Here is a 26,441-nt window from a genome sequence, read left to right on the forward strand (position 1 = left end):
CGAACTGCAATTATCTGGACTTAGTACAACAGAATTCGCTTGTCTACAGCCTTCCGGCATATTGGGCACTCCGACATCCGGTCCCCGCACATCTGACAAGTTCCGTGGCCGCATAAGAATATCATGTTCTTCAGACGATCCAAGCAAACTGGGCACATGGTCTGTAACAAAGTAAATGCGACATTAAAATAGGAAAATTGCAGTTAATTAAGGTCTTACCATCTGCACTTTAGTGTTCTGTTCATTGGGATATCAGAATTAATGCGACATTAAAATAGGCAAATTGCAATTAATCAGTCTACTAACTGCACTCTGATGCATTGGGTTTTTTGCAATTTGGTTGCAGTTGGTTTGGTTTCCTTCATTGGGATATCAGAATTAATGAGAAATTAAAATAGACAAATTGCAATTGAACACAGTTTTACCATCTACACTTTGGTGTTCCCTTCATTGGGATATCAGAATTAATGCGACATTAAAATAGGCAAATTGCAATTAATCACAGTCTTACCATCTGTACTTTAGTGTTCCCTTCATTGGGATATCAGAATTAATGCGAAATTAAAATAGACAAATTATAATTAATTGCAGTCACCTAACTGCACTCTGATGTTTCCTACTTTGGGATATCAAAATTAATACGAAATTAAAATAGGCAGATTATAATTAATCACAGTCTTACCATCTGCACTTTGGTGTTCCCTTCATTGGGATATCAGAATTAATTAGTGATTGCAAGGGTGAAATTTGTTTTATAGCAAGTTTTGTATGCAATAGTAGCTGTTGGTTATGGAAGAAGTTAGCAATTGGAACTATTGCTAACAGTAGAAGCTATCAATGGATACTATTGCTAATGGTAGACGTTGACAATAGAAGCTATTGCTAATGGTAGAGGCTTTACCAATAGAATCTACTGCTAATCGTGGAAGTTAACTATGGTAACTATTGATAATGGTAGAGATTAACTATGGAAGTTATTGCTAATGGTAGAAGTTAACTATGGAAACTATTGCTAATGGTAGAAGTTTACAATGTAAACTCCTAGAAGTTAACTATGTAAACTCTTGCTAATGGTTGAAGTTAGCAGTGTAAACGCTTGCTAATGCTAAAAATTAGCAATGTAAATTACTGCAAACAGTGGACGTCAGTAATAGAACCTATTACCAATGATACACATTAGCAACAGAAACCATTGCACCCTGTGCAAGGTACTAACAAAAATATGGCGATACATGTAACGAAGACCAATCAAATGAATCTTTTTAAACAAGCACCTGTTCCTTAATATCTTGAAGTTGTTGCTGAAGCTTCTGTATATCGCTCATAGATATATCTCTGCTGCCATTGTTCATTAGAACAGCTTCTCCAACTCCTGTATTTGGCTGCGGTGGCTCATCCTCTTGATCGCTCTTCACCTCTGTTATTGCTTCACCTATTAATGCAACGCACATTATGATTATAACTTGTTCAATACTCCATTCCTTCTGAAAGCTAGAAAACGCTAACGTTTCTTTATTTCGCTCTCTATCTTTGAGAAAATTGAATTTAAGAATTTGTTGGACTATTTTATTAACCCATTGCTGCAAACGATGGCTACAGTCATTCGATTTTTGGCTATATGCAGACAAATCACGATCACAGCAGTTCTGCAAAATTTCATTTAACTACCAAAAGCTGTGATTGTGTTTTATATCATAACAGAAGTCGACAAATAATATCTAAAATGTTGTATGCGTCTACTTTTTGGTCTCTTGAGTGCATCTTTGCCATGAATGACCTTGGTTACAATGTAAAATCATTATTAAATATAATTTAAAATTCTATTAGCAACAGAAACTCTTGGTGAGACTTAAAACTTAAAGTTTATTGACTTAAAAAGAAGAGTACCATTTTATATAATTTAAGTTTAACAAATTTGGTTCTCAATTGTTGCACCATTAATATCTAACTCTATTGATTAACAAGTTTGTCAATTTATACTTTACAAGAACAACTTATGAACCAAAGAAAATTTTATTGTCCTCTGCAACGACAGTAGCCATCATCTCTTCTAAGTACATACAAAAGAAGAGTACCATTTTATATAATTTAAATTTAACAAATTTGGCTCTCAGTCGTTGCACCATTAATATCTAGCTTTATTGATTAATAAGTTTGTCAATTTATACTTTACAAGAACAACTTAAGAACCAAAGAAAATTCTACTGTCCTTTGCAACGAAAGTAGCCATCATCTTTTTAAAGTACAAAAGAAGAGTACGCAGCAATGTGTTAATTAAGAAAGAGAAAATCAGGAAAGTAGACGTGTCTTCGACAGCAGAAGACATCTTGTTCAGCTTTTGCCTTCGTTTTCTTGTGCTGGGTTTGCTTAATGGTGTAGTACCTGAGTTATTGGAGTGTTTAACGTAAGTGACATCACCTCCTCCACCGCAGCAGATCGAGAGCGGAATAATATGTTGAATCTGAGCTCTGCATTGGACGCATTTCTTCATCAGAGCAGCGCAACTGTCGCAGGCGCACATGTGCCCGCAAGGGCGGAATAATACGCCTGCCTTGCGATCTGAACACACCACGCACTCCTCGATCTGCGAATAAAAGAAGTTGCTTAACTCGTTAGCGATAGAAGATATTGCTAATGTTAGCTAATTCTAATAGTTAGCAGTAAAAGAAGTTGGCAATGGAGACTGTTGGTAATTGGGAAAGTTAGCAATAGAAGATATTTCTATTGCTAATAGTAAAAGTTAGGAATGGAAATTGTTGGTAATTGGGGAAGTTAGCAATAGAAGGTATTTCTAATGGCAATTTCTATTGCTAATAGTAGAAATTAGTAATGGAAATTGGTAATTGGGGAAGTTAGCAATAGAAGGTATTTATAATGGTAGAAGTTAACTACAGAAGTTAGCAATAGAAGATATTTCTATTGCTAATAGTAGAAGCTGGTAATAGAAGCTGTCTGTAATTGGGGAAGTTAGCAAGAGAAGGTATTTCTAATGGCAAATTCTATTGCTAATAGTAGAAATTAGTAATGGAAACTGTTGGTAATTGGGGAAGTTAGCAATAGAAGGTATTTATAATGGTAGAAGTTAACTACAGAAGTTAGCAATAGAAGATATTTCTATTGCTAATAGTAGAAGCTGGTAATAGAAGCTATTGGTAATTGGGGAAGTTAGCAAGAGAAGGTATTTCTAATGGCAATTTCTATTGCTAATAGTAGAAATTAGTAATGGAAACTGTTGGTAATTGGGGAAGTTAGCAATAGAAGGTATTTATAATGGTAGAAGTTAACTATATAAACTGCTGGTAATTGGGGAAGTTAGCAATAGAAGTTATTTCTAATGGCAATTTCTATTGCTAATAATAGAAGTTAGCTATGTAAATTGTTGGTAATTGGAGAAGTTAGCAATAGAAGGTACTTGTAATGGCAATTTCTATTGCCAATAGTAGAAGATAGTAGTGGTAACTGTTGGTAATTGGAGAAGTTAGCAATAGAAGGTACTTGTAATGGCAATTTCTATTGCCAATAGTAGAAGATAGTAGTGGTAACTGTTGGTAATTGGAGAAGTTAGTAATAGAAGGTATTTGTAATGGCAATTTCTATTGCTAATAGTAGAAGTTAGTAATGGTAGCTGTTGGCAATCAGAGAAGTTAGCAATAGAAGGTATTTCTAATGGCAATTCCTATTGCTAATAGTAGAAGCTAGTAATGGAAACTGTTGGTAATGGGAGAAGTTAGCAATAGAAGGTATTTCTATTGACAATTTCTATTGCTAATACATAGTTGAAGTTAGTAATGGAAGCTGTTGGCAATGAGAGAAGTTAGGGATAGAAGGTATTTCTAATGGCAATTCCTATTGCTAATAGTAGAAGTTAGTTATGCAAACTATTGGTAATGGTAGACGTTAGTAATAGAAGTTATTGCTAATGGCAATTTCTATTGCTAATAGTAGAAGTTATCAATGGATACTATTGCTAATAGTAACGTTGACAATAGAAGCTATTTCTAATGGTAGCGACTTTACCAATAAACACTCTTGCTAATATTAGAAATTAACTATGGAAACTATTGCTAGTGGTAATTTATATTGCTAATAGTAGAGGTTACTAATGAAAACTGTGGGTAATTGGGGAAGTTAGCAATAGAAGATATTTCTATTGCTAATAGTAGAAGTTACTAATGAAAACTGTGGGTAATTGGGGAAGTTAGCTACAGAAGCTATTTCTAATGCCAATTTCTATTGCTAATAGTAGAATTTACAAATGGAAACTGTTGCTAATTGGGAAAGTTAGCAATAGAAGCTATTTCTAATGGTAATAGTTCTATCAAAGCAATTTCTATTGCTAATAGTAGAATCTATTAATGGAAACTGATGGTAATGGGAGAAGTTAGCAATGTAAACTATTGCTAATGGTAAAAGTTAGTAATGTAAATTATTGCTAATGGTAAAAGTTAGTAATGTAAATTATTGCTAATGGTAAAAGTTAGTAATGTAAATTATTGCTAATGGCAATTTTTATCGTTAATAGTAGAAGTTACTAATGAAAACTGTTGTTAATTGTGGAAGTTAGCAATAGAAGCTATTTTTACTGGCAATCTCTATCGCTAATAGTAGAAGCTATTAATGGAAACTGTTGCTAATTGGGAAAGTTAGCAATGAAAACTATTGCTAATAGCAGAAGCTATCAATGTATACTATTGCTAATGATAGATGTTGGCATGTAGAATAGAAGCTATTTCTATTGCTAATAGTAGAAGTTACTAATGGGAGAAGTTAGCAAAGGAATCTATAGCTAATATTAGAAACTATCAATGGAATCAATTCAATTAGTGTTCAATTCTCCTCAAACTACCTTCGTTCTTGATAACACATTTTCCCTGCAAATCAGACACTTCTTCACCCTTGGTGCGCATACATTGCAGCATGTCACGTGTCCACAAGGGCTGAAAAGCATCTCGCGTTTCCCATCCGAGCAGACCAGGCACTCGTCGATCGTTGCTGATGGTGTTGCTGTTTCGATATCGTGTCTGAAATTATATATACAAACATATAGTAATTTATTATCAATTGTTATCATTAAATTACGAATTAAGTCTTTGACTGCTAGCAGTGTCCTTAGACAGTCAACCAGAGTCTCTTTCTGAAAATGAATAGAGTCTCTTTCTAAAGTGAATAGAGTCTCTTTCTAAAGTGAATAGAGTCTCTTTCTAAAAGTGAATAGAGTCAATAGGCGTTGTTTTATTTGTTTTTAATAATTGCACAATTGTTAAATCGCCTCTGGCGTGGTTGAAGGGTAAGTTGCTTTAAACTTATCTTTGCTCCAGAGGCGAAGAGGGTGCAGTTATGTTTGTTTGGTAAAGGACAGCTGTTTGTACCATCGAACTAGATTAAACTTAGATTAAACTAGTCCACTAGATTTTTTCCCAGGCGTTAGCGATGAAAGCTGTCGTTGAGATCGTAAACTTTGAGCAATATTTTAGCCACAGTTTCCAATTTCCAAAAAGTTTTATAAATTTCACTTTTAAAAATAGAATAACTATATAGTGGTTTCAATCGCTTTAATAACTGTAACGACACGCCAGAAGCTAATTTCCTTCCTTTTTAAACATATCCACAGTCAAAGATTTAATACAATTCGACCAAATAGAATTCTATGCAAGCTCAGACAGTTTCTCGCTCAGTAATTAACAGAAGCCACAAAAAACCACTGAAGCAAACAAATGCATAGTTTAATTACTAACGAGACTCTATCCTTGTGGCAAGTGGTCAACGTTTTGCAGAGATTTGGGTCTGGGCAGAGGTCGAGGGGCGTCTGACCCTTCTTGTTCTTCAATTGCAGATCAGCGCCATGCGCAGCTAAGAAGCAAGCGATGAAGGAGCTGCTCTTCTTGTCCTGGCCTTGAGCACCAAGGCCCATCAGGAGTCTGCCCACGTCCTGGACGTCCTGCAGCTGTCGCAGCTGCGACAGGGTGTGGTATCTGAGGGCCTCGTGCAGAGGTGTGTCTCCATCCTTGTCAGCAACATTCAAATTGGCACCCTCGCGTACCAGCAGCTGTAATAAATTTACGAGCTCAGTTTAATTGTCTAAATGAACTTGTGAAATTATTCAGACGGTTCGAGGAATTTTTTTAATTATGCGAGAGTCTGATTCTTTTGAGTTTTTGTGAGAGTGTGTTGAATGTGATGAGAATGTTTTTGGTTCTAATTTTGCTGGTTCAGAATTTTTGGAATATTGTTGAAATTAATATGTTGATGTGTTGTGAGATTGGATTAGAATTAATTTTTTAGTTTTGAGTTAATGAGTGATTTTTGAGGTTCCATAGAGAAGATTTTGAGATGTCTCTTTTGTGAGCAAGTGTTGAATGTGAAGAGAGTGTTTTTGGATCTAATTTTGCTGGTTCAGAATTTTTGGAATATTGTTGACGGTTCCAGGAATTTTTTTAATTATGGGAGAGTCTGATTCTGTAATTGGTCGAGATTTTCTGAGGATTTCCTTTGAGTTTTTGTGAGTAAGTGTGAAATGTGATGAGAGTTTTTTTGGTTCTAATTTTGCTGATTCAGAATTTTTGAATATTGTTGGTGTTGATGTGTTGATTGGTTTGAGATTGAGATGAAAATTAATTTTTTAGTTTTGAGTTAATGAGTGATTTTTGAGGTTCCATAGAGGAGATTTTGAGATGTCTCTTTTGTGAGCAAGTGTTGAATGTGAAGAGAGTTTTCTTGGTTCTAATTTTGCTGGTTCAGAATTTTTGGAATATTGTTGAAATTAATATGTTGATGTGTTGTGAGATTGGATTAGAATTAATTTTTTGGTTTTGAGTTAGTGAGTGATTTTTGAGGTTCCATGGTGGAGATTTTTTTTTATGTAGATTCTGATTAGTGATTATGTTGAGAATGTAATAATTATTAGTTTTCAATCAAGTTTTATGATTATTGTGTTTTCAATGTGTTAACCCTTTGCATTCTCCGTTTTTCTGGATATTAGTAATTGAAACTAAGCTTTTAAAGTAATAATATTTGAGTATTATTTTAGCAATCTTTGAGCAATATTTGAACAATTTTTACGCAATCTTTGAGAAATATTTTAGCAATCATTGAGCAACATTTGAACAATTTCTAAGCAATCGTTGAGAAATATTTAAGCAATATTTTAGCAATATTTTAACAATCTTTGAGCGATATTTTAACAATATTTGAGTAATATTTTAACAATATTTGAGCAATATTTGAGCAACCCATGAGTGATATTTGAGTTTAGAAATATTAATAGTTTAGAAATATTTTAGCAACATTTGAGTAATCTTTGAACAATCTTTGAGCAACATTTGAGCAATATTTGAGTAACTTTTGAGTGATATTTGAGCAATAGTTTAGCAATAAATAAGTTTAGCAATGAATAAGTTTATCCTTCACCATCATTAATCATTGCTGATGTCTCCTCAGAGGAGACATCCAAGTGCAAAGGGTTAATAGTATATATTTTATTTCGAAGTAATTTCTAATCAGCGATGATATTATAAACGCAGTAACTGACAATTTTCATTCAACTTTCTTTCTTTCAACGTGTGCAATTTTCGTTCTTCAATTTCTTCGCGTTCATTTTCGATCCAATAAAAAATTTTCATCGTTCAATAATGCAAATTATCTTTCAACATATTATTTAATCAATGATGATGTTAAAAATGCAACAACTGACAATTTTCATTCAACTTTTTTTCTTTCAACGTGTGCAATTTGCATTTTTCAGTTCCTTCGTGTTAATTTTGGATTCAATAACAAATTTTCATGGTTCAATAGTGCAAATTATCTTTCAAAGCATTCTCTAATCAGTGATGATATTAAAAATGTAGCAGTTGACAATTTTCATTCAACTTTTTTGCTTTCAATGTGTGCAATTTTTATTCTTCACGCTGCAGATATAGAGCTTCAATTTCTTCGCGTTCATTTTCGATCTAATAATAAATGTTCATGGTTCAATAGTATAAATTATCTTTCAAAGCATTCTCTAATCAGTGATGATATTAAAAATGTAACAGTTGACAATTTTCATTCAACTTTCGTTCTTTCAACGTGTGCAATTTTTATTCTTCACCTTGCTACAATTCCTTGGTGTTCATTTTTAATCCAATAACAAATTTTCATTGTTCAATAGTGCAAATTATCTTTCAAGGCATTCTCTAATCAGTGATGATGTTAAAAATGTAACAGTTGACAATTTTCATTCAACTTTCTTTCTTTAAACGTATGCAACTTTTTGTCTTCGCATTGCTACAGTTTCAATGCGCTTATTTTCGATCCAATAACAAATTTTCATTGTTCAATAGTGCCAATTATCTTTCAAGGCATTCTCTAATCAGTGATGATATTAAAAATGCAACAATTGACAATTTTCATTCAACTTTCTTTCTTTCAACGTATGCAATTTGCATTCTCCAATTCCTTCGCGTTCATTTTCGATCCAATAACAAATTTTTGTCGCTCGATAGTGGAAATTATCTTTCAAAGTGTTTTCTAATCAGTGATGATATTATAGATGCATCAATTGATAATTTTCATTCAACATTTTTTCTTTAAACGTGTGCAACTTTCTTTCTTCACATTGCTACAATTTCTTGGCGCTCATTTTTAATTCAATAACAAATTTTCATGGTTCAATAGTGCAAATTATCTTTGAAAGCATCCTCCAATTACCAGTGATATTAAAAATGCAGCAATTGACAATTTTCATTCAACTTTCGTTCTTTCAACGTGTGCAAATTTCGTTCTCCACGATGCAGACGCAGAGCTTCAATTCCTTCGCGTTCATTTTTAATCCAATAACAAATTTTCATTGTTCAATAATGCAAATTATCTGTAAATGTATTTTCTAATCAGTGATGATATTAAAAATGCAGTAACCTACAATTTTCATTCAACTTTTGCAATTATAACACGGCGTTCAACGCTTTAATTTTTGTTCTTCACATTGCTACAATTCCTTCACGTTCATTTTCGATTCAATAACAAAATTTCATGGTTCAATAATGCAAATGATCTTTCAAGGCATTCTCTAATCAGTGATGATATTAAAAATGCAACAATGGACAATTTTCATTCAACTTTCTTTCTTTAAACGCGTGCAACTTTCTTTCTTCACATTGCTACAGTTTCTATGCGCTCATTTTCGATCCAATAACAAATTTTCATGGTTCAATAGTGCAAACTATCTTTGAAAGCATGCTCTAACCATTGATGACATTAAAAATGAAGCAACTGACAATTTTCATTCAACTTTTCATCATGAAACATCTCTCAACCTATTAATCCCCATTCTCCAGCTTACAAAACAAAAAAAAATCTCAGACACGAAGAAACGATCCTCGATTCCAGCTAGTTACCCCATCAGCCCCTAAATAACCTCTCTCAATCCAATCGATCAATCCAGAATCGAGCGTAAATCCTGGCATCCATCTCCATCGAGATATTTCTCTATCGCGCAGAGATACCAGGATTCTCGCGCTGGAAAAATTTAGATTGATGCGAGCTACGTGTTCTCGAAAAGGAACCACCAGTGTCGCAGCTACCACGCGGAATTTTCGCCTCGTTGGTCCCTCTGAGTTTCGTTTCGTTTACGTTTCTCTCACAATTCGATCGTTTTTGCGAGAAATTGTTCGTTTATTGATCTTGTATGAGCGTCTGACGTTTGGCTCGTCAGTTTTTTGGGAATTTGACACTGTTGCAATTTGCAAATCAGTGTTCTTCTTCGAGCATCGTCCATATCCTCCTTTAAATTCGTCTCAGAAGGTTAAGAAGATACCTGCACGAACGTGGAACCTTTTAAGTCCTTCGATGACGCTTTTAGAATTTCTCAAAGGTCAAAATTTCGTTTTGGTCCCATTTAGTGCACCCTTTGCGAAGTGGAACCTTGAAAAATCTCTCGTTTACAACATGAGATGGCTTTGAGGACGCTAAAATGAAATATTTTAAAGACCACTGTGTCGAAGGTCGCGAATCTTACGAAATTACTTAGAATTAACCTAAAAAATTGCCTTGGTTTGCTATTGAGGACCCTAAAATGAAATATTTTAAAGAAAACTGTGTCGAAGGTCGTTTACGAAATTACTTAAAACGTTTTAACCTCAGAAATAGCCTTTTCGTCACGAGCGTGCGATAAACGGAGTCTTCGAAGATCCCACGTTTTATTTCGCATTTTTTGTGTTTTCTCAGAGGTGAAATTAACGTACGCGAACGATCTGCGTGTGCTGTCGCTCGACTGCGAGATGCAACGCGGTTTGCAAGTTCACGTTCTGCAGATCCAGGTCAGCCTTTCCAGCACGTGCCAGCTGTTCAGCGACTTCCACGTGATTGTTCAGAGCTGCCAGGTGAAGGGCTGTGTAGCCGTCGTCCTTCTTCTCGTCCACTATCCATGGTCGTGGAAGCTTCGAGAGCAGCACGCGCATGGCGCTGCAATCAGAAGAGAAAATATTTTGTGAGCGATTTGGTCTCTCGATGAAGGTTTTTTTTTCGATTTTGTAAGTGTTTTTTAATCGTTTTATAGTGGAATTTTTTTTGAAAAGTATTCTGCGATCAGAAGAAAAATATATTATGTGAGCGATCTGGTCTTTCGATGAAGGTTTTTATTTGTAATTTGGTCTTGATGAAAAGGTTTTTTTTTCGATTTTGTAACTGTTTTTTATTTGTTTTACAGTGGAATTTTTTTTGAAAAGTATTCTGGGATCAGAAGAAAAATATATTATGTGAGCGATCTGGTCTTTCCATGAAGGTTTTTATTTGCGATTTGGTCTTTCGATGAAGGTTTTTATTTGCGATTTGGTCTTTCGATGAAGGTTTTTATTTGCGATTTTGTAAGTGTTTTTTATTTGTTTTATAGTGGAATTTTTTTTGAAAAGTATTCTGCGATCAGAAGAAAAATATATTATGTGAGCGATCTGGTCTTTCTATGAAGGTTTTTATTTGCGATTTGGTCTTTCGATGGAAATTTTTATTTGCGATTTTGTAAGTGTTTTTTAATTGTTTTATAGTGGAACTTTTTTTGAAAAGTATTCTGCGATCAGAAGAAGAAATATTATGTGAGCAATCTGGTTTTTCCATGAAGGTTTTTATTTGCGATTTTGTAAGTGCTTTTTATTCGTTTCATTGTGGAATTTTTTTTTTAAGTATTCTGCAATCAGAAGAGAAAAATATTACATTAGTGATTTGGTATCTTGATGAAGGTTTTTATTTGCGATTTGTGGTTTTGTATTTTTTATTTGTTTGATAGTAGAATCCTTTTTTTTTAAGTATTCTGCGATCAGAAGAAAGAAATATTATGTGAGCGATCTGGTCTTTCGATGAAGGTTTTTATTTGCGATTTGATCTCTCGATGGAAATTTTTATTTGCGATTTTGTAAGTGTTTTTTTAATCGTTTTATAGTTATATAGAGTGTTTTTAAAATTTTACGCTTGTAAAATTTCTGCTTAGAAATCTCGCGCTCAGAAATTTCGCGCTTAGAAATCTCGCGCTCAGAAATCTTGCGCTTAGAAATCTCGCGCTTAGAAATCTCGCGCTCAGAAATCTCGCGCTCAGAAATCTTGCGCTTAGAAATCTTATGTTTATAAAAACCTTCAGTATAGAAATTTTGCGCTTAGAAATCTTACGCTTAGAAATATTGCGCTTAGAAATTTTGCGCTTAAAAAATTTGCGCTAGAAATCTTATGCTTAGAAATCTTGCGCTTAGAAATCTTACGCTTAGAAATTTTGCGCTTAGAAAACTTGCGCTAGAAATCTTATGCTTAAAAATCTTATGTTTGTAAACCTTCAGTATAGAAATTTTGCGCTTAGAAATCTTACGCTTAGAAATCTTGCGCTTAGAAATTTTGCGCTTAGAAAACTTGCGCTAGGAATCTTATGCTTAGAAATCCTATATTTGTAAACCTTCAGCTTAGAAATCTTGCGTTTAGAAACCTTACGCTTACCAAACTTACGCTTAGAACGTCTTCTATCGCAAATTTTCCTTCTACAAACATCTCTCTCACAAAATTTCCCCCTACAAACCTTGCCTCTCAAATACACCAACCACCAAAGAAAAAAAAAAAGGAAAAACACTACAAAAAAATCCTAAAATATCCACCACAACCAAATTCCACCTCCACAACAACTCTCGCATCTCAGAAAATAAAAAACAACCATCAACCCAAAAAATAATAATAATTAAATCCCACCTCCACAACAAAACTCTCAGATCTCAGAAAATAAAAAACAACCATCAACCCCCAATAATAATAATAACCATAATCTCCATAACTAATTCCACCATCCTCTCCCTCAATACTAATCATAATTGAGCTGATTATTTTGAAAGTGGCCTAACTCCATTTATCTTGAAATCGAGATATTTAAAGTTTTGCGTTTCAATGAATTTAAAAGTATACGTATAGGATACAAATGATTTATACTGCTTAAGCGTATCTAAAGATGTTAAATTTAAAGTTCCTGTTAAAATAGTGGCAATTATTAAGTAAATAACGTGCGTTTTCTTATCAACAATGGAGTTGGGCCACTTTCAAATTAACAGCCAGATTCATTATAAAATTTCAAGGTGCCCAAGTCCATTCAACATAATTTAAGATGTTTCAAATTGAAAAACAAAAACATTACTACAAAACTCTCAGATCTCAGAAAATAAAAAACAACCATCAACCCCAATAAAAATAATAACAATAATCTCCATAACTAATTCCACCATCCTCTCCTTTTCAATACTAATCGCAATTCTCACCAGCAAATTGAAAATAGATGCGTTATCAGACTGCGTCCAATCAATTACATAGTTCAGCAAACGTTTGTAATTCGATGTCGCGTTATTGTTCGCCGTTAGAGTCGCATTGCGCAGCAAACCGCAAATAAATCGCTGGAAATCAAACAGATATTCGTCGTCTGCGGATTTTCGCGAGCGTTGATGCGAGCAGTTCGCTCAGCCAGAAATCAACTGGAATCGTTTCTGTTCGTAGCCACGGGATCATTAACAGAGCGTTGTTGGTTAACAAATACTGTAAACTGCGGCTGGTAATCACGCGAGTTCGCAGATTATTTAGTAACAGATGTTTACGATCGCGAAACGAACGTTTCTGTGTGTATTTATTTCTCTATGGATGGTCTCTCTCGTGTCGTTCCTCGAAACTGCGTTCGAGGGAATGAAATTGTAACGTTTTAGCCATCCGCGAGCAATGTTTTAGCAATGTTTTAACGATATTTTAATAATCTCTGAGCAATACGCTAGAAATGTTTTAGCAATGTTTTGGCAACATTTTAGCAATCTATGAGCAATGTTCTAGCAATATTTTAACAATCTTTAAGCTATATTTTAGAAATATTTTGGCAATATTTTAATAATCTTCGAGCTATATTTTAGAAATATTTTAGCAATGTTTTAGCATAATTTTAATAATTTTTTAGCAATATTTTAGAAATACTTTAGCAATGTTTTAGAAATCTATGAGCAATGTTTTAGCAATATTTTAATAATTTTTTAGCAATATTTTGGAAATATTTTAGCAATGTTTTCGCAATATTTTAGCAATCTTTGAGCAATGTTTTAGCAATATTTTAGCAAAGTTTTAGCAATGTTTGAGAAAGCTTTGGGCAATCTTTCTTTGAGAAATATTTTAACAGTGTTTTAATAATATTTTAGCAATATTTTAACAATCTGTGAGTAATATTTTAGAAATATTTTAGCTATGTTTTAGCAATATTTTAGCAATCTGTGAGCAATGTTTTAGCAATATTTTAGCAATATTTTAAGAATCTGTGAGTAATATTTTAAAAATATTTTAGCTATGTTTTGGCAATATTTTATAATGAATCTGGCTGTTAATTTGAAAGTGGCCCAACTCCATTGTTGATAAGAAAACGCACGTTATTTACTTAATAATTGCCACTATTTTAACAGGAACTTTAAATTTAACATCTTTAGATACGCTCAAGCAGTATAAATCATTAGCATCCTATACGTATATTTTTAAATTCATTGAAACGCAAAACTTTAAATATCTCGATTTCAAGATAAATGGAGTTAGGCCACTTTCAAAATAATCGGCTCAATTATGATTAGTATTGAGGGAGAGGATGGTGGAATTAGTTATGGAGATTATGGTTATTATTATTATTGGGGTTGATGGTTGTTTTTTATTTTCTGAGATCTGAGAGTTTTGTTGTGGAGGTGGAATTTAGTTATTATTATTTTTTGGGTTGATGGTTGTTTTTTATTTTCTGAGATGCGAGAGTTGTTGTGGAGGTGGAATTTGGTTGTGGTGGATATTTTAGGATCTTTTTGTAGTGTTTTTCCTTTTTTTTTTCTTTGGTGGTTGGTGTATTTGAGAGGCAAGGTTTGTAGGGGGAAATTTTGTGAGAGAGATGTTTGTAGAAGGAAAATTTGTGATAGAAGACGTTCTAAGCGTAAGTTTGGTAAGCTTAAGGTTTCTAAACGCAAGATTTCTAAGCTGAAGGTTTACAAATATAGGATTTCTAAGCATAAGATTCCTAGCGCAAGATTTCTAAGCGCAAAATTTCTAAGCGCAAGATTTCTAAGCGTAAGATTTCTAAGCGCAAAATTTCTATACTGAAGGTTTACAAACATAAGATTTTTAAGCATAAGATTTCTAGCGCAAAATTTCTAAGCGTAAGATTTCTAAGCGCAAGATTTCTAAGCATAAGATTTCTAGCGCAAATTTCTTAAGCGCAAAATTTCTAAGCGCAATATTTCTAAGCGTAAGATTTCTAAGCGCAAAATTTCTATACTGAAGGTTTTTATAAACATAAGATTTTTAAGCATAAGATTTCTAGCGCAAGTTTTCTAAACGCAAAATTTCTAAGCGTAAGATTTCTAAGCCTAAGATTTCTAAGCCTAAGATTTCTAAGCGCAAGTTTCCTAAAGCGTAAGATTTCTAAGCGCAAAATTTCTATACTGAAGGTTTACAAACATAAGATTTTTAAGCATAAGATTTCTAGCGCAAGTTTTCTAAGCGCAAAATTTCTAAGCGTAACATTTCTAAGCGCAAGATTTCTAAGCATAAGATTTCTAGCGCAAATTTCTTAAGCGCAAAATTTCTAAGCGCAATATTTCTAAGCCTAAGATTTCTAAGCCTAAGATTTCTAAGCGCAAGTTTCCTAAAGCGTAAGATTTCTAAGCGCAAAATTTCTATACTGAAGGTTTACAAACATAAGATTTTTAAGCATAAGATTTCTAGCGCAAGTTTTCTAAGCGCAAAATTTCTAAGCGTAAGATTTCTAAGCGCAAGATTTCTAAGCATAAGATTTCTAGCGCAAATTTCTTAAGCGCAAAATTTCTAAGCGCAATATTTCTAAGCCTAAGATTTCTAAGCCTAAGATTTCTAAGCGCAAGTTTCCTAAAGCGTAAGATTTCTAAGCGCAAGATTTCTGAGCGCGAGATTTCTAAGCGTAAAGATTTCTGAGCACGAGATTTCTAAGCGCAAGTTTTCCAAGCGTAAATATTTCTAAGCGCAAGTTTCCTAAAGCGTAGGATTTCTAAGCGCAAGATTTCTGAACGCAAGATTTCTGAGCGCGAAATTTCTAAACGCAAGTTTTCCAAGCGTAAAGATTTCTAAGCGCAAAATTTCTATACTGAAGGTTTTTATAAACATATGATTTTTAAGCATAAGATTTCTAGCGTAAGTTTTTTAAGCGCAAAATTTCTAGTATCCTATACGTATATTTTTAAATTCATTGAAACGCGAAACTTTAAATATCTCGATTTGAAGATAAATGGAGTTAGGCCACTTTCAAAATAAGCGGCTCAAATGTAGAACCGATGAAATCGATTGAAGTAAACCGCACAAGCCGCGGATCTTAATTAATATTAATCAATTTACAGCCGCTGATACCGTGACGCTCTCGCCAGGCCCCTTTTGAATATTTATACCGCTAAAATCGCTAGCCAGCGATCGCAGTTTCCGGTCGCGGGCGCCAGACGTTCTCGCGCGAGGTTTTAATAGAAAAAAAAGAAAAAAAACCAAGGAAACAGTCGACCGTGGCGGTGTAAAAATTTGATAGCCACCGATGGCGGACTTCCAGACGCGAACGGGAAACGGAAACGCGTATTCGAACCAAATTTATGCTACGATCGCCTCTAATTAGTCATTTTTCAAGAGCCTCAATTTCTGTCTCATACTTTTTCTGATTAACTTCTTAAGAAGAAGGAATTAAGGCGTTAAAAGGTTGCTGGAAAACTTAGTCTACCTCTCACCAATGTTTTATTTTAATAGTTATTGACGCATTATAAACCGAAAAAATAGCCAATCGAAAGGCAGCAACCAGCACCATCTTGGAATCAAAGCTGCTCGCGGATTGGCTCACTGCTCAACTCTGAGACTGCACGTAAATGTACATTTTGTAAATTAAAACAGTGTGAAGTTATATCAAAGCCAATCAAGGCAACTAAACATAATATCGAGTTGGAGTTGTTGGAAATTCTTCCTTTTCTTGGCTACTCGTCGACCAGCAGGAGTAATTAAAAGTCTACGATTAGAAAAATGTAGAAAAAATTTTTTCAAAAGTCTAGAAAAAATCTAGATTTAAATATAAAAAATATAGATTTATGACTACTCCTGCTGGTTGACGAGTGCCAAGAAAAATCTAGATTATTTCTAGATTTTTGAACAAATTTTTTCTACATTTTTAATTACTCCTGCTGGTTGACGAGTGCCAAGAAAAGGAAATTTTAAAGTCCAGAAAAAATGTAGCAGAAAAAGTTCGTCAGAGATACTCCACTCGAGCAATCGAGCGAGGAGAAATGAACGACGCGGAGGAACCGGATGTGAGGCGTGAAAGGAGGGGACGAATCGATCCTGCGGTTAAGCGACAATTATGCGAGTCGACGCGAGTAATGGACTATTCCTGTTAATCCTGCGAGCAGACCTGCAGTTCCTTTTTATATTCATCGTCGATGATAATGCTTGCCAGCGTTCTTGGCAATGGTTGGTATTGCGTTAATTAAAGTGCGATGAGGTTTACTTCTGGCGTTACTTCCGCTTCTTAGAAGGATCGTTTTAATGCCATCTTCTAATTCAGTCTTCTAATTCTTGGGTGGTACGTTTACGATAGGGGTTTGGTCGAAAAAATTTAGTCAATTTAATAATAATTAATACATATATATTATAATATATATTACTTTGTTATTTTATTATTTTATTATTTTATTATTTCTCTAATTAAAATTAATGTTTGTAAGTGCAAAATTTCTAAGCGTAAGATTTCTAAACGCAAGTTCTACAAGCGTAGGATTTCCAAAAGCGTAAGATTTCTAAGCGCGAGATTTCTAAGCGCGTGATTTCGAAGCTTAAGTTTTCCAAGCGCAGGATTTCTAAACGCAAATTTCGCAACCCAAAAATGTTTACCTTATGATTTCCAAGCGCGAGATTTCTAAGCGCAAGTTTTCCAAACGTAAAGATTTCTAAACGCGAGATTTCTAAGCGCAAGTTCTACAAGCGTAGGATTTCTAAAAGCGTAAGATTTCTAAGCGCAAGTTCTACAAGCGTAGGATTTCTAAAAGCGTAGGATTTCTAAGCGCGAGATTTCTAAGCGCGTGATTTCGAAGCTTAAGTTTTCCAAGCGCAGGATTTCTAAACGCAAATTTCGCAACCCAAAAATGTTTACCTTATGATTTCCAAGCGCGAGATTTCTAAGCGCAAGTTTTCCAAACGTAAAGATTTCTAAACGCGAGATTTCTAAGCGCAAGTTCTACAAGCGTAGGATTTCTAAAAGCGTAAGATTTCTAAGCGCAAGTTCTACAAGCGTAGGATTTCTAAAAGCGTAGGATTTCTAAGCGCGAGATTTCTAAGCGCGTGATTTCGAAGCTTAAGTTTTCCAAGCGCAGGATTTCTAAACGCAAATTTCGCAACCCAAAAATGTTTACCTTATGATTTCCAAGCGCGAGATTTCTAAGCGCAAGTTTTCCAAACGTAAAGATTTCTAAACGCGAGATTTCTAAGCGCAAGTTCTACAAGCGTAGGATTTCTAAAAGCGTAAGATTTCTAAGCGCAAGTTCTACAAGCGTAGGATTTCTAAAAGCGTAGGATTTCTAAGCGCGAGATTTCTAAGCGCGTGATTTCGAAGCTTAAGTTTTCCAAGCGCAGGATTTCTAAACGCAAATTTCGCAACCCAAAAATTTTTACCTTATGATTTCCAAGCCTGAGATTTCTAAGCGCAAGATTTCTAAGCGCAAGATTTCTAAGCGCGTGATTTCGAAGCTTAAGTTTTCCAAGCGCAGGATTTCTAAACGCAAATTTCGCAACCCAAAAATTTTTACCTTATGATTTCCAAGCCTGAGATTTCTAAGCGCAAGATTTCTAAGCGCAAGATTTCTAAGCGCGTGATTTCGAAGCTTAAGTTTTCCAAGCGCAGGATTTCTAAACGCAAATTTCGCAACCCAAAAATTTTTACCTTATGATTTCCAAGCGCGAGATTTCCAAGCGCAAGTTTTCCAAACGTAAAGATTTCTAAGCGCCATATTTCCAAGCGCAAGTTGTGCAAGCTTAAAATTTCTAAGCGTAAGTTTTGCAAGCTTAAAATTTCTAAGCATAAGTTTTGCGAGCTTAAAATTTCTAAGCGTAAGTTTTGCAAGCTTAAATTTCTAAGCGTAAGTTTTGCAAGCGTAAGTTTTTCAAGCTTAAAATTTCTAAGCGTAAGATTTCTAAGCGCAAGTTTTCCAAGCGTAATGAGATTTCCAAGCGCGAATTTCCAAGTGCAAGTTTTCCAAGCGTAAGATTTCTAAGCGTCATATTTCCAAGCGCAAGTTTTGCAAGTTTAAGATTTCTAAGTGTAAGTTTTGCAAGCTTAAAATTTCTAAGCGTAAGTTTTGCAAGCTTAAATTTCTAAGCGTAAGTTTTGCAAGCTTAAAATTTCTAAGCGTAAGTTTTGCAAGCTTAAAATTTTTAAGCATAAGTTTTTCAAGCTTAAAATTTCTGAGCGTAAGATTTTTCTAAGCGCAAGTTTTCCAAGCGTAATGAGATTTCCAAGCGCGAATTTCCAAGCGCAAGTTTTCCAAGCGTAAGATTTCTAAGCGCCATATTTCCAAGCGCAAGTTTTGCAAGCTTAAATTTCTGAGCGTAAGTTTTGCAAGCTTAAATTTCTAAGCGTAAGTTTTGCAAGCGTAAGATTTCTAAGCGCAAGTTTTCCAAGCGTAAGATTTCTAAGCGCCATATTTCCAAGCGCAAGTTTTGCAAGCTTAAAATTTCTAAGCGTAAGTTTTACAAGCGCAAAATGTCAAAGCATAATTTTTTCAAGTACCTAAACTATCACAACAATTTCCAAAAACTGTTCGATGAAACCCTTCACCATATAGATACTTCTCAATTCCCTAATTCTCTTGCACAATCCCAAGAGACCCTAATTACCCCAGCTTAACTCCCAACGTTGTCTGTTTTAGTCAGGCGATAATTATAAAGGCTTCGTTTCACTGACAGACCATAGTTGGCACGTCTGTGGACCCCATGGAGAGTCTTTCCTCGAGGCTGGAAGCGGAAAGAGACGCGACATCTGTCTTCTGACAGGACCTCCTCGAGGCACCAGCACCGCTGTGGCACGATGGCTCTGCATATGTTTCTGTTACCCACGTGTACGCGTACCACGTTTCATATTTTTCAAATCGACACGTATATTATATATGAATGTAACAATTGACATCGAGCTTTGATTATTGATCAGAAATCGCTTAGAAATTTTATGCTTGGAAAACTTGCACTTAGAAATTTTGCGCTTAGCAAAGTTGCGTTTAGAAATCTTACGCTTAGCAATTTTAGGCTTGGAAAACTTGCGCTTAGAAATTTTGCGCTTAGCAAAGTTGCGTTTAAAAATCTTGCGCTTAGCAATTTTAGGCTTGGAAAACTTGCGCTTAGAAATCTTACGCTTAGAAATCTTATGCTTGGAACTCTTACGCTTAGAAATCTTGCGCTTAGATATCTTACGCTTAAATATTTTACGCTTGAAAAACTTGCGGTTAGAAATCTTACGCTTAGAACTCTACGCTTAGAAATCTTGCGCTTAGAAATCTTACGCTTAGAAATCTTACGCTTAGAAATCTTACGCTTGGAAAACTTGCGCTTGGAAATATCATTACGCTTGGAAAACTTGCGCTTAGAAATCTTACGCTTAGAAATTTTAAGCTTGCAAAACTTACGCTTAGAAATTTTAAGCTTGCAAAACTTACGCTTAGAAATTTTAAGCTTGCAAAAATTGCGCTTAGAAATCTTATGCTTAGAAATTTAAGCTTGCAAAACTTGCGCTTAGAAATTTTAGGCTTGGAAAACTTGCGCTTAGAAATTTTGCGCTTAGCAAAGTTGCGTTTAGAAATCTTGCGCTTAGAAATTTTAGGCTTGGAAAACTTGTGCTTAGAAATCTTACGCTTAGAAATTTTAAGCTTGCAAAACTTACGCTTAGAAAACTTGCGCTTAGAAATCTTACGCTTAGAAATCTTATGCTTGGAACTCTTACGCTTAGAAATCTTGCGCTTAGATATCTTACGCTTAAATATTTTACGCTTGAAAAACTTGCGGTTAGAAATCTTACGCTTAGAACTCTACGCTTAGAAATCTTGCGCTTAGAAATCTTACGCTTAGAAATCTTACGCTTAGAAATCTTACGCTTGGAAAACTTGCGCTTGGAAATATCATTACGCTTGGAAAACTTGCGCTTAGAAATCTTACGCTTAGAAATCTTACGCTTGGAAAACTTGCGCTTGGAAATATCATTACGCTTGGAAAACTTGCGCTTAGAAATCTTACGCTTAGAAATTTTAAGCTTGCAAAACTTACGCTTAGAAATTTTAAGCTTGCAAAAATTGCGCTTAGAAATCTTATGCTTAGAAATTTAAGCTTGCAAAACTTAGGCTTAGAAATTTTAAGCTTGCAAAACTTGCGCTTAGAAATTTTAAGCTTGCAAAACTTGCGCTTGGAAATATGGCGCTTAGAAATCTTACGCTTGGAAAACTTGCGCTTGGAAATTCGCGCTTGGAAATCTCATTACGCTTGGAAAACTTGCGCTTAGAAATTCTAAGCTTGAGAAACTTAAGCTTAAAAATTTTAAGCTTGCAAAACTTACGCTTAGAAATTTTAAGCTTGCAAAACTTATGCTTAGAAATTTTAAGCTTGCAAAACTTACGCTTAGAAATTTAAGCTTGCAAAACTTACGCTTAGAAATTTCAGCTTGCAAAACTTACGCTTAGAAATTTTATTATGTTATTTCATGTATAATTATTAATTTATTAGCGATAGCAAATTTTAGAAGCGAATAATCACTACATTGCGCCTAATTTTCTTCAGTTATTTGTCAAAATGATAAAAGCAAACATTATTTTCAGAGAAACGAGCGCAGGATGTTGCAAGAAAAAAAAGACAAATTATTTTCAGAGAAACGAGCACAGGAAGTTGCAAGAAAAAAAGAAAAATTATTTTCAGAAAACTAGCGCAGGAAGTTGTAAGAAAAAAAGGGAAAAAAGAATCAATTTCCGCGTGTTCCACGAGATTCACCCGTAACGCGGTCCAAAAATATTCCTCTGCCCAAAATAAATATTTTCTCGCCTACATATTCTCTGGGGTAACGCTCGACTACATTTCCAATAGAATCAGACCGATTCATCGATGGAATATACATGGGAGCTGTAACAGGTTAAATAAATAGCATCGCCTCGCGTTCGAATCTGTTTCGTCGCGTTGCGATTTTAATATCCGACTAGCGAAGGGTGGCCAGCCTTTTCGAGGGTGTATCGATAAATACTATAATATTGCATTCTGAGGAGATTTGAGCTGTGGACTGAGAATTGCGATGGGTTGAAATTTATATTTGAAAGTAATTATTCGATTATTACTTGCAAATATTTTTTTTTTAAATTGTAAAAGGTTAAAATTCATATTTGAAGATGGTCCTTGGACCAGTATTTGCAAATTATTCTTTTTAAGAATTGTAGAGGGATAAAATTAATATTTGAGGGTAGTTCTTCGACTGATATTTGCAAACAATTTTTTTTAAGAATTGCACAGAGTTAAAATTTATATTTGAAGGTAATTATTTTTTAAATTTATATTTGAAGGTAATTATTCGACTGCTACTTGCAAAAACTTTTTTTTTACATTGCAAAGGGTTCAAATTTATATTTAAAGGTAGTTCTTCGACTACCTGCTACTTACAAGCGATTTTCTTTAAGAAATTCAATATTTAAAAGTAGGTCTTCCACTACTACTTGCAAGCAATTGCCTTTAAGAATTGCAGATGCTTTCTGAGATTCCAAAGTTCTCTGAGCTCTCAAACTTTCTCTGAGTTTTCTGAAATTTCCAAGTTTCTAAGCCTTCTGAGCTTTTCGAGCTCTCAAACTTTCTTTGAGTTTTCTGAACTATTTCAGCTTCTATCTCGAATCCACAAAGCCCTCAAATATTTCTAAGACCTCTAAAATTCCAAAAATTCTAAACTTTCTCACCTTTCATCTCAAATCCCCTAAACTTTTTATCTCAAATTCAATAACCAACATCACGAATAAATCCCAACCAAACTCAGCCACAAACCATCCAATCACAATAAACAAGAATTCCAGTAGTTGTCATAGTCCATCGTAAACTCTTCAAAGACCACGAACAGCCAGAATTCTGCTAATAACTCTCACTAAAAATAACCACAATAAAAAAAAGACGCTTCAACAATAAAAAAAAAACCAACAAGCAGTGCAACCAACATGAAGAAGAAGTAGAATCTCGTTAATGAATGGCGCAGAAATGTTAATAACGCTCACTAAAAATACCTCATCAACCAAAAAAACAAAAAGCAAAAAAATAAAAAACCAGCAAGAAGTACAACCAACATGGAAAAGTAGAATCTCTTAATGTAGTAATGTAAAAGTAGAATCTCTTAATGAATGGCGCGCGACTGTTGATAACGCTTACTAAAAATAACCACAATAAAAAAAAAGACTCATCAACAATAAAAAAAAAAGGAAAAACGAATAAGTAGTACAACCAACATGGAGAAGAATCAGAATCTCGTTAATGAATGGCGCGCGACTGTTGATGACGCTCACTAAAAATAACTCATCAACAATAAAAAAAATAGAAAAACAAAAAGCAATAAGCAGTACAAACAGCATTTAATGAATGTTGTGCGACTGTTGATAACGTTCACTAAAAATACCTGATCAACAATAAAAAAAATAAAAAAACCAACAAGCAGTACAAACAGCATGGAAAATATTGATAACACCTATTAAAAATATCTCATCAACAACAACAAAAATAAAAAAAAAATCCAACAAGCAGTAGAACCAACATGAACCAGTAGAATCTCGTAAACGAATGACGCTTGGAGCGTGCTCCGCTCGAATCTCGACCACTTCCTCTACAATCCTCTCGAATCGTCATCCTACACGCTCTTAACGCGAGCCTCGCATGGACACAAAAAAAAAACCAACAAGTAGTACAACCAACATGAATCAGTAGAATTTTGTTAATAAATTTGTGACTGTTGAAAACGCTCACTAAAATTAACTCATCAACAACAACAAAAATAAAAGAACATAAAACCAACATGTAGAAGCAGCAACAGAATCTCGTTAATGAATGACGCGCGACTGTTGATGACGCTCACTAACAATAAAAAAAAGAAAAAAAGAAAAAGAAGAAAAACCAACAAGCTGTACAAACAGCATTCAATAAATAATGTCTTGCGACTGTCGATAACGCTCACTAAAATTAATTCATCAACAACAAGAAAAATAAAAAAAAAAAATCCAGCAAACAGTAGAACCAACATGAACCAGTAGAATCTCGTAAACGAATGACTCTTGGAGCGTATTCCGCTCGAATCTTGACCACTTCCTCTCGAATCGTCATCTTACACGCTCGCCACGCGGGCCTCAATGCATGGACATAAAAAAAAAAATAAAAAACCAACAAGTAGTACAACCAACATGAAGAAGAAGTAGAATCTCGTTAATAAATAATGAATGGCGCGCGACTGTTGATAACGCTCACTAAAATTAACTCATCAACAAAAAAAAAAAACAAAAAATAAAAAAGCCAACAAGCAGTACAATCAACATGGAGAAGACGTAGAATCTCGTTAATTAATGGCGTGCACTGTTGATAACGCTCACTAAAAATAACTCATCAACAAAAAAAAGAAAAAACCCAAAAGACAGTACAAGCAACATTTAATAAATGCCTTGCGACTGTTGATAATGCTCACTAAAAATAACTCATCAACAAAAAAGAGAAACAACCAAAAGACAGTACCAGCAGTATTTAATAAATGTCTTGCAACTGTTGACAACGCTCACTCAAAGTAACTCATCAACAATAAAAAAAAAATAAAAAGACCAACAAACCGTACAAACAGGATGGAGAATGTTAATAACGTCTACTAAAAATACCTCATCAACAATAAAAAAAAAAATAAAAAAAAAAAATCCAACAAGCAGTAGAACCAACATGAACCATTAGAATCTCGTAAACGAATGACGCTTGGAGCGTGCTCCGCTCGAATCTCGACCACTTCCTCTACAATCCTCTCGAATCGTCATCATACACGCTCTTAACGCGAGCCTCGCATGGACATAACAAAAAAGCAACAAGTAGTACAACCAACATGGAGAAGTAGAATCTTGTTAATGAATTTGCGACTGTTGAAAACGCTCACTAAAATTAACTCATCAACAACAACAACAAAATAATAAGCTGTATAAACAGCATTCAATAAAATGTCTTGCGACTGTTGATAACGCTCACTAACAATAAAAAAAAAGAAGAAAAACCAACAAGCTGTATAAACAGCATTCAATAAATGTCTTGCGACTGTCGATAACGCTCACTAAAATTAACTCATCAACAACAAGAAAAACAAAAAATAAAAAAAGCCAACAAGTAGTAGAACCAACATGAACCAGTAGAATCTCGTTAATAAATGTCTTGCAACTGTTGACAACGCTCACTAAAAGTAACTCATCAACAATAAAAAAAAAAATAAAAAGACCAACAAACAGGATGGAGAATGTTAATAACGTCTACAAAAATATCTCATCAACAATAAAAAAAAATAAAAAAATCCAGCAAACAGTAGAACTAACATGAACCAGTGGAATCTCGTAAACGAATGACGTTTGGAGCGTGCTCCGCTCGAATCTCGACCACTTCCTCTACAATCCTCTCGAATCGTCATCCTACACGCTGTGAGCGCTGGCTTTCGCATGGACATACATGTGCATGCATATCGCGAGGCGTTTAGTGACTCACTGACTAAACGAGCGTCCGCGTAGCGTCCGCGTAGCGTCGGTTTTCGCAGTGCACGCGGCGTCTGTTCCTCGACAACGATTCCGCCTCGTCTCGCTCTGCCAGCATCGCGAAACGAGCGATCCTCGACGATGCCTGCGAGCGCTCAGTTCCAACGAGATCGCATGCGCGAGGTGCTAAATATAATTTGACACACGGTGTGCATCGCGTTCCTCGACTCCGCGAATCAACGTGGACGGAGAAATAATTCTTCACTTTGGAGAATTATTCTGTGACCATCAGGATCGAGAATGGATTTGAGTGGTTGTTGAGTTGGTCTTGCTTTGGAATCGGGTAGCAGCCACGAGTTTCGTGCATTGCAGTTTAAGTATGCGAGAATTTTATATATCTTTTTTTTCATTGGGAGATGGGACGATGGATTTGGTTCGTGCATTGAAGTTTAAGTATGCGAGAATTTCCTATTTTTTTTTTGTGGGATGTTGAAAATTTCAGCATAGAAAATTTAAGTTTTGAAAATTTCAGCTTAGAAAATTTAAGCTTTGAAAATTTAAGCTTCGAAACTTTGCGCTTAGAAAGCTGAAGCTTTGAAAATTTTAGTCTGGGAACCTTGAGCTTTGAAAATTTAAGTTCAGGAACCTTGAACTTTGAAAATTTCAGCTTAGAAAATTTAAACTCTGAAAATTTCAGCTTTCAAAGTTTAAGCTTAGAAACCTTGCGCTTAGAAAGCTTAAGCTTTGAAAATTTAAGTTTAGGAACCTTGAACTTTGAAAATTAAAACTTAGAAAATTTCAGCTTAGAAAATTTAAACTTTGAAAATTTCAGCTTTCAAAGTTTAAGCTTAGAAAATTTCAGCTTTCAAAGTTTAAGCTTAGAAACCTTGCGCTTAGAAAGCTTAAGCGTTGAAAATTTAAGTTTAGGAACCTTGATCTTTGAAAATTTAAGTTTAGGAAGCTTGAGCTTTGAAAACTTAAGCTTTGAAAATTTCAGCTTAGAAAATTTAAGCTTTCAAAGTTTAAGCTTAGAAACCTTGCGCTTAGAAAGCTTAAGCTTTGAAAAATTTAAGTTTAGAAACCTTGAGTATTGAAAATTTCAGCTTAGAAAATTTAAACTTTGAATATTTCAGCTTAGAAAATTGAAGCTTTGAAAATTTGAGTTTAGGAACCTTAAGCTTTGAAAACTTAAGCTCA

The 26,441-nt window shown here is 34.6% G+C and overlaps 1 protein-coding gene across 2 annotated transcripts; it reads right to left on the bottom strand.

The window, feature by feature from the left end:
• Positions 1-10,437, bottom strand: LOC143430463 (E3 ubiquitin-protein ligase MIB1-like). Of its 2 annotated transcripts, none has more exons than XM_076906771.1 (6): positions 10,218-10,437; positions 5,736-6,046; positions 4,847-5,021; positions 2,419-2,584; positions 1,275-1,432; positions 1-161 (listed from the first exon to the last, which is right to left on the bottom strand). In XM_076906771.1, exons 1-6 carry the CDS (start codon positions 10,431-10,433, stop codon positions 21-23), a joined length of 1,167 nt encoding a protein of 388 aa, XP_076762886.1. In that variant the 5' UTR covers positions 10,434-10,437; the 3' UTR covers positions 1-20. The 2 variants fall into 2 exon arrangements, with proteins under 2 accessions (XP_076762886.1, XP_076762885.1); XM_076906770.1 differs by having other exon boundaries at positions 2,383-2,584.
• Positions 10,438-26,441: the final 16,004 nt, after the last annotated feature.

The sequence above is a fragment of the Xylocopa sonorina genome, chromosome 14 (genome assembly GCF_050948175.1).
Source record: "Xylocopa sonorina isolate GNS202 chromosome 14, iyXylSono1_principal, whole genome shotgun sequence".
NCBI lineage: Eukaryota > Metazoa > Arthropoda > Insecta > Hymenoptera > Apidae > Xylocopa > Xylocopa sonorina.